General features: G+C 38.4%; 1 protein-coding gene across 5 annotated transcripts in view; it reads right to left on the bottom strand.

Annotated features, from left to right (window-relative positions):
• Positions 1 to 12,178, bottom strand: part of GLRA2 (glycine receptor alpha 2) — a 131,489-nt gene that overhangs the window by 82,989 nt on the left and 36,322 nt on the right. For all 5 annotated transcript variants that reach the window (XM_026868249.1, XM_026868266.1, XM_026868258.1 and 2 more), the window contains exons 5-7: positions 4,871 to 4,953; positions 3,551 to 3,688; positions 727 to 941 (exon numbers count right to left, since the gene is read on the bottom strand). In XM_026868249.1, coding sequence (XP_026724050.1) covers positions 727 to 941; positions 3,551 to 3,688; positions 4,871 to 4,953 — 436 coding nt within the window. The remainder of the gene's footprint in view (positions 1 to 726; positions 942 to 3,550; positions 3,689 to 4,870; positions 4,954 to 12,178) is intronic.

Raw genomic sequence — 12,178 nt, 5'->3', positions numbered from 1 at the left:
TGCCAGCCTGACTAAACAAAGAATCCAGTCTGTAATCTGTAAACCCATCTACAGCATCTGGCCCGGATTAAAAAGACCACAAAATTGGAGTGAGAGGCTGTTTTCATGCGTAGACAGGATAAAGGTCTGCAGATGACACTTGAATGATAACATGGACAAATTCTGCCATCAAGCAGTTACTCACTGGAAAGATTCTCCAAATAAACCTTTTAGGTGTCTACATGTTATATATATGCATTTTATATATACATATATATATATTTATGTATATATATATATTTATGTATATATATATATATGACTAAGTGTCATATCTAGAACCATCAAGATATTTTGAGAGTCTAACAGTCCAGAAAAGACCAGATACAGTTTATAAAGTCCTCAGTCAGATAGAATGTCCAATTTTCATGAAAGTGCTTTCAGAAATCCAGTCAGATATCTAAATACTTCAGAAACCTGGCTTCTAAATGCTGAAAACTAAGCATCAAATATAGTAGAAACTCATTAAAAATCCATATTGTTGAACTCTCCAGCCATCCTGCAAACCAGCAGAAACTTGCTTCAATTCAAATGCAAGGGTATTGCAACAGTTGAACATCACACTGTTACCCCTTTCTCATGTACCCTCATCTGATACATATTTATAGAGATCTTTCAGAAGCTTCAAAAAGTAGTACAAATTTTTCTTGTTAACAACAAATTGGCGGTACAAAATAATTTCCTTACTTTTGGGAGGGAAGCTCTCGATCCTGAGCTTTGCGTGGTCATTGTCAGAACTGTAGTGATACCCAGTGCGACTCTAGCTGGAGCTGCATCCATGTTGATCCAGAAGGAAACCCAGGACAAAATGACAATCAGCAGGCTAGGAATGTACATCTGGATTAAATAGTATCCCATCTGACGCTCCAAATGAAACTTGACTTCAATGCATGTAAACTTTCCTAGAACACGAAATTACTTTCATAAATGCTTTTTGCACATTTTTATCTTATTTTCTGAACATAAGTTAGATGTGTGGCCTGTTTCCTAACGCAAGACTATAAGCAGGTCCTGGTACACAAAGGCAAGCCAGCCATTTGTTGCACACTAGCTTGGAGGGACGCATGGGGCCCCTGAAGCAGACTGTGCCCAATTCTTCACATTAACTGAGAAAACAAATATTAACATGGTTGTTCCACCTCCAGAACATATAATGTAAAATTTCTTTACTCAGAATTTAATGAGATTTTCCTTTACTTGAATCTAATGTTTAATATTAAAAGGGGACAGCATTTTGCTTTTTTAATGACATGAGATTAAGCAATCATACTTAAACAGACAAATTGTAAACTAGTTTTATAGTCCTAGGATCACACGCCTTCTCATTCTGGCCATGTCATTTGCCTGTGTCTGTGGATTACGTCTTGCAGGAGAATCAACTCAAAACCTACTCTGAATTTTGCAAGAAGTGTAACTCCAAGAAACCCACAAAAATCTCTTGTGGGAGGTGAGTAGTTCTTCAAACAATAGACAGCTTCTCCGTAGGGGTAGTAGAGGACAGAAGTTTACTATTGCCTGACAGCGGAGCTAGTCATGGACTGCAACAGCTCATCAGCTACTAATTCAATCCCTCTGTGCTGCTGTGCAGATTACTGTGGTTTAGGTACTGTGGAGGCTCTCACTCGAGGCTGACTAACCTGAGTACAAGAGAGTCTGTCATTCCTGAAGAGTCATGATAATGGTTTCAGAGGACCCTTTTTGTGTTGGTTGGTCAAGATGCACTGTTTGTCTTTCATCCTTATAAGGGTAAATTATATTTTCTGCTCCTTTTTTTAATGTACATATGTTTTTCTGCTAGTCTAGAGAGCTGAACCGCAGGGTGTGAGAGTTGGCACAAATGACAGTGCAGAGGCTGTTTGACAAAGAGAGGAGGGGAGAAGAACTGAATAATATCTTCTGGCAGAACAGAAGTTCTAGAATGAGTGACTGGACCTGAAGGCAGACTCTGAGATCTGGATAGTGACTGATGTTGACCAGTCTGCCCATGCAGAAAGGGACTTGAAAGGGGTAGGGTGGCCACGTGTGGCAGCAATGGCATGAGAGTAGCCCAATTTCATGAATGCTCTCCAGGTTCCTGTGGCACAACATGGACAGTGTATGTTGGAGGAGGCCAAATAAAACAGCTTTTATCCACATTTTAATTTTACACCAAACCTGAAGAAGCATACTACAGAGAAGAGAGCAATGTGGATGCCAGCAAAGGTTGATTTTGTCTGAATACTGCTTTTCAGTTCCCTTTGCCAGGCTACACACTTTCAACTTTTGGTAACTGCACATTTATTTTGTTTAACTACATGTAACGGGAGCTATGCATTGGCATTTTTACCCTTTGTGGGGAATCTTCCTGGGTGTACAAGGAGCCTATTGACCATGCTCTCTCTCCTCTCTTACTTTCAGTGTTTGACTCTGTGAAGTGGTTACCTGACAGTAATTAGAAAAGCAGATGCACTCAGTTATTCAGAGTTTGAGTCACATGGTGGGAAATGGCCAAACTTTATATCAACAAAATTAAAAATGGGCAAGATCTGTCTATTGGAATTTACCCTCAATTATCCCCTTTAAGTGTAAGAAAAGAAGAGAAGGCACAGCAGTCCCCCTTTCCACTGGTCTTGAAATATGGAATCACAAAGTTTTCCTCCCTTGGCACTTTGGGCCCCAAAATGAGAAGTTGTGTTTATAAAAATTAGAAAAAATAATTTATTTTCATAAGAAATGAATGTGACTTCATTTTGGGCAGAGGCAGAACCTCTCGTGTTATTTCACAGAGTGAAACAAATGCATTTGACGCAACCAGATTGGCTCTTACACTGAAACGATGAAAAAGCTATTTTAGATGAGAAGGATTATATCTAATCCCAGCAAGCAACCAGCAAACCATTCTCTAAATGCTGTCCCTATTAAATAAACTCCAAGCAGCTAAATCAAAATTTTAACAGAGTCCTTTCCGCTCTGTAAAGCTAAAGATAGAAAACTCAGCATTCGAAACATCCAAATAGTGAATACAAGAAAGAACATTAGAGTGCTAGACAAACATTTAATTTTGCAACATTTAATTTCTGTACACTATTCAGATCAGCAGTGAAAGCATTGTTCTTTCAAATTTGGCGATTTGATATGCTGGAGAAATAAACGAAGTTCAGAGAAATCAGTACTTTAAAAGTGATGAATTTAAGAAATTCAAGGATTTAAGAAAAGATTTGGTTTGTTTAAAAAGTTTCATTTTAAGGAAATCAAAACTCTAGATTTCTTAATCATTTCTTTAAGATTTAAAACTCCTTAACAATTTAAAGAATATTAGAATATGTATATTAGAATATCTTTAATGAAATTAAAGGAAATTTTGAAATAAAATCTTCAAACAAAAATAAGTCATTTTTTCAGATTTAAAAATAAGTGTGGCTGAATCAAATTTTAATTTCAATTTTTTTTCATTTTACTCATATTTTCCCTTTACAAATTGACAATAGATACCATTAGAGCAAATAACAGAAAAAAATAGAATAATGCTCACCGGTGTTGTAATGTTTTGTGCAATAGCCAAGTTCTTTATCTTCTTTCAAAATAAACTGTGGCAAGGTTAAACCCTCTGCAACCTGCACAGGTCCATCACTTAGCCACTCAAATATCAGATCGTTCATAGTATAGCCAACTACAATAAAGAAATCAGAGTTTGTTAGATGGTAGCTAACTGAAAAACATCAAACCCAAATACTATTATATTTTTCAACTGTCTGATTAACAACAGCACTATCACTGTTAGTTACCCATTACTATTACTGCACTATTACTCTGTTAAGAGCAACAAATAACATCATTGAGTTCTGAAATACTGCCCTAGTTTGCCACTAAAAAATAATTTTATGGCCCATCAAGGATACATGACATTTCTCTATGTCTATGTACCAGCCTGCATTTTGCTTTATTTTCATCATTCTTTGATGATGGAGTTGTCATGCACCAACAAAAAAAAGGATTTTTAGACTGCAGAATGCTGAGCCCTTAACAAAAAGGAAAAGGCAGCTTTTGTAAACCTGTGAACATATCACTGAGAGGTGTGGTGAGAGAAGAGGGGCTTCAGCTCACTAAAGTATCTTTTTGACTGCAATGGCTACATCTTTATGGGTAAATTAAACTGTGGCTGTTCTCTGGGCACAAAGGCAGGTGGTAGCTCACAGCATATACCCATACAGCTATACCCGTTCTCCCATCCCCACAAAAAAACCCATGGTGGCTTGGTACCTAATGACTATTGGGAACGATTGCTGCCACATGCCATTATCTGAGCCACTCCTGGTTTTGTCTGATTATTACCTGGTACAGGTCAAAACGGTGTCATGGCGTGTGCTGACAGCTACTTGGTACGGACAGGTGTGTGCTGGTACCCAAGTACACTCCTTGGCCGTTTAGCTTACCAGAATAAGAATACTTATCAGACCTCTGCTTCATCAGGTATGTTGCTTCCATTTTTCAAAAGACCATAGCACGTCTCAACCAGATATAGCTGATCCCTCACTGTGTACTAATCGCTCTTATTTTCCTGAGATTTAATAATTTGTCCAGCACAGCATCACTGTGGTTATCCCTGGAAGTGATGCAGCCCTCACAGGTGAGGTGATGTGCCCCAGGAGGTGGAAAGTGTAGAATAGCACCGAGACAGTGGACCTGCACAGTGCAGTGGCAGACAGTTAAAGCACTGCTCCTCCATGGTTTTCCCTTACAAAATAGGAATATTGAGTCTCACCACATAAATAAAAAAATGTAGATACTATCTAACCACTAAATGTTATGGTAAAATCTTGTTCTTCAAGAGATAAAACGATTGGACACTCACAGCTCTCTAGCTGCATTGTACATGTCTGTACATCCATAGGAAAATTCTTCAAGTCCATGGGACAGGATAAGGTTAAAGTAAGCCTAAAATTGGAAGGGGGGAGGGAAAAGAAGCTATTGTTAGAAAAATACAGGTTTTATCCAAAGCTCCATATTTAAAGGACCAAGACCAAATATTAACACCTCAGAGGCTGGGCTCACTCTCCCCTCTGAGCTTTTAAGGACATAAGAGCTGTGAAGACGGAGCATGTAAGCAAACCAGGTGCTCGCTGGCTGCATTGCCTGAGCAGAACAGAGAAGACAACATCAGGACAGCAAGAAATACTCTCCACTAATGTACCAGTGAATGTTTTATGTATAATACTGAATCCAAATAAAGCAAAAGCTGAAAAGCAAAAAATCATGGCACACACATTCTTAAGACTTGTTTTGGAAAAGCAAAGGAAGTAACAACCACTGGTTTTTTTTCAACAGAGAGTGCTTCTGTTGTGTATGAGGCCCATTTTCAACCCTTCATTCTTACTGCTTAGCCATTAAAAGAAAGAAAAAAAAACATACAGTGTAAGCTAGATTCACATAGCTTTAAAAGACAGAGTGCAGATAGAAGAAAGTAAGCGTGAAGGAACATTATCATACAAACTAAATTTCTCTTTTTAATTTTTCAGTTGTTATTGTCCCAGATAAAGCATAATTTTACTTGTATGGCAATATTCTTAATGTTTTTGTCTTTTTTTTTAGTTCATTTTGCTTTTTCACATTTGATTGAAATCTGTTTCAATCTGAAACAGATTTTCTGAAATCTGAAAGATTGAAAGACTTAACCTGTGCTTTATTTCTTTTTTTGTGTGAGAAGAAACAGTTTTTAACAAACCAAGATACCAGGATGACGTAATTACAAACAACTAACTGCTTTGAAAAACAGAATTGTTAAGATTTTGGTTTAAATCATATAAAAAGAGTACATTTTTATTTCAGATTACCTTCAGCACAAAACAAACTTTCATACAAAGAAAGCAAATAAATAAAAACCTCTGTGGTCATTTACCATCAAGGACACGAACTAGATTGTGTGGTTTGAAGGTACACTGAAACGTTAACACAGTACAATGAGAATAATCTTTTAATTATGTCAGTGAACCCACAGGTCAGCTGCTAACCTTGAAAGTATGTTGTCCCACAGACAAATATGATCTCTATGGAGAAACACTTCACTAAGCTCTGTATCCCACAGTGATTTTGTGCTTCTCACCACATACAGCCGATTCAAGCTCTTTCAGTCTATTTCTTCACCATATGAATTTCTGCAGATGACCTGACTGGGCCTTCTAGCCCTACTGTCATCAAATCACTATGACAAGAAGATGATATTTAGGGAACTGAGATCAAAAATGTCTCAGACTTATCAAAATTCACATTCAACATCACTGCTTTTGGTTACTCATAGGCTACCCAGAGAAAGTCACAGTATTTTCCTCTTGTTACAGTCTTCAGTGTGCAAGATCATAATATCAGGAAATTAGAGATCAGTTGTCTATGGCAGTGAAGTGAACTGAGATGAATAAAAGCTCTCAGTAGTCCTCTCAACACCTCCATAGTAAATAAACTTCCATTTGACCTTTGGGAGAAAATAGCATAAGCATTTAAAAAAAAAAAAATCATCTAGAGAAAAAATTATATCTAGTAGACATATAAATGTCATTGAAAATCTGCCCTTTACTAATTTAAATATTTTAAGTGCCCTGCAAATGTTAACTAGTCTCATTTTTACTAGGTAATTTCCGGCATTAAAGACTGAGCTAATTAAATTGCTAATCCCCATTATTAACAATAGACTGTTTCTGCCTGTTTTCCTGAAATGTCGCTATATCAAACTCTCTTCTTTCTTTTCAGTCATTTTCTAAATATGGCTTAGATGTTTTAAGTTCATTTCAAACATGCCATTACACAAATGCAGCCTTTCTAAATATGTCATTTGTTTGTATACATTGAAGTAGGCACGGCCTGTCCACGTCTCATATTTTACTCACTGTCAGGTGTGGACTGCACACTGACTTTGTTTCCTTCCCCTTTCATCCCTTTCTACTCCCCCCAAACCTCAACGAATTTGGGTTTTGACTCCATACACGGCCAGGAGGGTCTCTTGTTAGTCTAATATCAAACTCATGGGAAAACAAATACATCTATTTGCGGCTTTTAAGCCTCACAGGGAAAAATTGGTCTATCTCCACTAATACTAGGTAGATTTTTTTTATTTTTTTTTTTTTCCTGGAGGTGAGCTGAGAAAATGTGCATTATGTAGATTCACAAAAAGGTTGACATTTCTTCTTTCTCTTTCTAACCAATGGTGTCTTTCAGGAAAACTAAATTCTTCTCACCCTGAAAAATGGAAACAAATTTCTATTCACGGTATTGATGAGGCTAGCTCAAGAGATCATGCCCTTATAGCTTTACCTCTACTGTTGTTCATCTCAGTGAAGTAGCCATTCATAGTTAACATCTTCACCTCTGTAATCACTTTTACTAGGAATAATGCAAGTGTTGAACCCAACATTCATTGCCTGCTATTGTCCACAAATCCATGATTTTCAACAAGTTAAAAGTTCATCTGCTGGAGTCTGAAGTAGCTCCACTGAAATGCATGGTGGTGGGTCAATTTATAACAGCATACTCTTTTTCAGTAAAAGTATGATCCTGCAAATGTTTTTGAACCCGGTTGCTGCGTCACTACTTGTATATTTACATTAATAAGGAAACAGTATCAGAAATGGAAAGTATTAGGCAGATACAGCTACCCACATTGCCTATAATAACAGTGTCATTGACAGAAAATATTTCAGAAAAATGAATGTCTCACACTTGGTAAATTCAAGACAGACCCCTGGAGATACGGTGCAAAGTGCAAGTTTAACCAGCAATTACATTGATAAATACTTTAATCGTTAATAAAACAGAATAAATCGCTATATAATTGTTTTAGTTTTCAGGCACCCCGCCACCAAGGCATTTGAGAAGCATAAACAACAAATTTGGCATCATAGCACCATAAAACACTGATAGGAAGTGTTTTATGAACAATCTGTAAAGCTGAAAGAAGCAGCTGACCAATGCTGTGGCAGAGGCAGGTCTCTAATCCAAGTACTCCAGAGCAGTATTGCCTGTGTTAAGCTCTGGATTCTCTTCCTGAGGATTCTCTCAACACTACGTAAGTCATTCCAAGCAGCATCTGCTGATACTTTAAATATCTTCAAAGCTCAGTGGGCATGGTCAGGATTTCTTCACTGATCATTTCATTAAAACACTGCTCCTTCATCCCCTGGTTTCACCAGACTGTCCTGAGAAATCACTCAGACTTGGGACTGAGGACCTGTCTCTCTTCCCACCCCAGCTCAATATCTGTTGTTTCTGATCACCCCAGAAACCCCCTTACAGCATCATTCAGAGGTCTGCATTTCCTACTTCTGCAGGCAGAAAGACAAACATCCTGCAGGTTGTGATCTCCTTTGTCACAGAATCCAGAATAAGACATCCAATGAGAAAAAATAAATAGCCTGACAACATGTTATTAATCAGAAACTGTCACGCGGGTGATCTTTAACAGCTGAACACATTGTTCTGCAAGGTCAGTGTTTTCTCCAGGTGGGAGCAGTCATGCCCTCAGATAGGCCAGCAGCAGACTTCAGCACAGGCACTACCACTGCCCTAACTACAGCTGCTGTAGCCAGCCATCATCCTCTGAAGAAAAGCCAGTGGAGGGGTGTGACACACATGTGCAGCCAAGGGAGCTCAGAGGTATTCACATGCAGTGTAATCAAGTCCTGAGTTCAGTGGTGGGGCTGAGACACCTTGATTCTTATTCATTCTTTGCATTCCCACCCCTGTCCTGTCCTTTCTCTGGCCATGGACATACTTTTCCTACCTCCTTCTACATCTGCCCGTCTAGCCTATATCTCTCCCAGAGACATCCACATGACTTAGAGCCCAGCCTCTTTCTTTGCATCCTAGTCTGTCCTCATACCCTTTCCCCCTTCCTTTCCTGTTGCTCACTTCCTGCCATATCCCACCCCCACCTCTCTTTGGGGTATTAAGTCTTGAGGTCAGTCCACTCTTTGACACCTAATCCCCAAAGCAGCACCAACAGTGAAGGGTAAGGCCCTTTAATACGAATAAATTTCAGTAGGAGTTAAAGGTTTGTAAACAATTCTCAAGATGGTCTCCAATATCATTCTTTCTCTTAGGTTTGAAAGTGGATGCTCATCACCATCATACTGCTTCTTTAATAATCTCACAGCACTGCAAAAATGCTTCAGAGTACGACACATGCAGACTGCTTGTGAATGGGTCTGCAACACAAAACTGAAGTAAAAAACTGCTAGCATTGTATTAAACCCTTAGGGAATTGGGTTTACATGTTACATAATCCAAGATTTGCTTTTTTTATACATTTAAAAGGATATCTCATTTTAACTGGGATTTGACATATTACCTAATCTGCAGCAACCATTAAACTGTGTTCTAACCTATATCTTCTTTACAAGCAACTATCACTTCTTAGACTGATGTGTTGCGCCTTACGCAAAACTTCTCTAGATCTAAGAGATAACTCTTGCCCTGGAGGAAGACACTGATCCCACAAGAGAAAGGCCCTGTGGATCACAATATGAGGTATCTGAAGACAAGGGAATATAATTTTAATTAATTATCCTGCAAGAGTGGCGGTTTGTGAGTGGGCTACAGAACAACACCTCTTTCTTAGATATTTTTCTAATGATAAATAACTGGGGTCAGACTTATTAAGTATAGAAACACTGATGTGAATTTAAATAGCCCTGGAGATAAGGGTATAAGTCCCTTCTGTCTCCAGAAAAAGCATGATGATCTCCTCACAAGCATGCTGCAACAAATGCCTCATCATGAGTGGGTATGGTATCAAAAATAGCATTTTGTTTCTATTCTTATCCCTCCATTCTTTCACACTACACCCATCTGTACCTCAGCTGTTGGGAAAGGAGACTTCACAGTCTAGGATTTTATGGTGCAAATACAAGAACAGAAGTAGTACATGGATGGTCACTGCTAACACTGGCTATGTATGAAAAGCCTAATACATGTGCAAAGCTGAGTTGGGTTTAGTGAGACAAGTGGGATGGTTTTTTCAGTATTGCCAATTCTAAAATGCTATCAAAAATTGCAAGATTCCTGGTATTTTTCTCAAAGCTCCAAGATGACAATAAAGGTAAAAATATTTTTTAGCAGTACATTTTCTTTAGAAGATTAATTTCCTGATCCTTACAGCTGTTAAAATAACATTAAAATATTACCTAAGCAAGCAGACAAAGTTTCCCGTTAAACTGGCAGGGGAGATGGAGTTGCACAGCAACCATGACAGCTTTGCATGACACAGGAGCAAATGCCATTCAGGCTAGTGGCACTGAAACAGGGAGGAGAATCTAAAATCTCCTTACATTCCTTCTCTCTTGGGTGATCTGTGCCTGAAAGAAGGGCACACACACTGTCCATTTATCAGAAGGCCAAAAAAATAATTCCCAGTGACATTCTTCTTTTAAAGGGCTTTTCATTTTGTAGTCTATCTCATTATTTTTTTCAGGGACCTGACTCATCATTTTGAATGTCAATTCTGGTAATTTTCACAGTCTACAGGCTTTGTCTTGTTAATTGGAACAGTCAAACTGTCTGCTTTTTCCCTCATTTTTGAGGAGTCCTGGAATTCCTCTCTAATATTTGTCATGTTCTGCAGCTTCATTTCTGTTAGATGAGAATGTGCTGAACGTGAGCTTAGAGGAGACGTGGAGCCTTCTCTGCTATGGCAAAATGTGAGATGTAGGCTGGAGTTTCACGTACTGCTGTTTATGAGCATGTTCTCACTCCCTCCAGTGCTTTGCTTTGCATCATGTACTGCTTAACAACACAGGAGCTGGCACGGAGCAGGGTGGTGGATTTCTCATTACGGGCATCCCACTTCTCATTGTAATGCAATCATTGTCTGTAGATACACAATGCCAGCACACGAGCTGCCAGCAAATGATTTTCCAATTATTGCTCAAGCAAATGTATGAAATTAAATTCAAGTATGATTTCATGTAACAGTTAAATTCTGTAACCACCTGCTTCCTTGCCATGAAGAACAGTATTTCATCTCTCCTTTCTCCTGTGTCATTTTCTATCTTAATTTTCCTGCAGTGTGTGTGTTTTTTATGGTTTTGCTTTCCTCCTGGCATGATGACATATTTGTTCTAAGCCATATATTGCAAAATAATTGGCAAAAGGCCTTCATCCCTGGGAGCATCTTCCGGGAAAACATGTTTTTTTGTACCATTTAGAAAGGGCTCCCTCACCTACATCATTTTACACCTAACCTTTAACTGCTCCGATTCAAGTTCAATGGGTAAATGGAGTGATTGGTCACTAGCAATCAAGGACAGGCATGGCTATTACCCATAAGGAAAGCAGGTACACAGATGTGTGTCTTGGCTATGCAACTATCCCATTGGCATAGACATCCAGAAGTAACCACCTGCCAATATTTTTGATCCTGTCAGCCAAGAGCAACTTTATGTGTACAAATTGGTCTCCAGCAGCATTTCCCACTTTTTCAGTTAGAACAAAGTCTTCCTTTTTAGTTGAGACACATGAACATAGGGCTATAGAAGCGACATCTTGGAACATCAAATCTGGTCATCTGCTATCACACATGGAAACATCATCCAATCTCTTTCAATATTGGTCAAGGTTCATTTAATGACATCTACTCTCTGTGTGTGTGTGTGTGTGTCCCATTTCTGTTGAAATATTGTTCTAGGGATTCATGGTCTGTATGTCTGGAAACTTTATAACTTCCATTTTAAGCTTACTTATCACCAGTTCAGAGCCATTTGTCCTCCTCGCAGCATTGTCCTTCAGTCTAAGTTCTTCTGTTGTGTTTGGATTTACCTCACCTCCAGTGCTCTTGTGTGTCAGCTGGAGACATGCACGGTATTAGAGGCAGAAGTAAGGCAGTACCTATTCAGATATAATGTTCATTCAGATATAATGTTTATACTTTGCTTTAAATTCTTCATGAAATGAAAGAGCAACTAATTTTGTGTCATTAAAATGTAAATTATTCTTTCCCGAAGTAAGACAGTCAATGGGGTTTTGACAATAGCTGTGCTAGTTATATAACAAAGTACCCGCATTAGGCTTTATTATTTATTTATTAGGTTTTATTCTTTGTTGTGCAAAACAAGTACTTTAGATACAACAGAAAAATAAAAGTATTGGAAACCCAGGGCTAGATCCTCAGTCTGAATTT

This window comes from Athene cunicularia (assembly GCF_003259725.1).
Source record: "Athene cunicularia isolate RWA chromosome 1 unlocalized genomic scaffold, athCun1 chr1_part1, whole genome shotgun sequence".
NCBI classification, from domain to species: Eukaryota; Metazoa; Chordata; class Aves; order Strigiformes; family Strigidae; genus Athene; species Athene cunicularia.
Note: the sequence above shows the minus strand (reverse complement) of the source record. Positions and strands in the feature narration are given on the sequence as shown.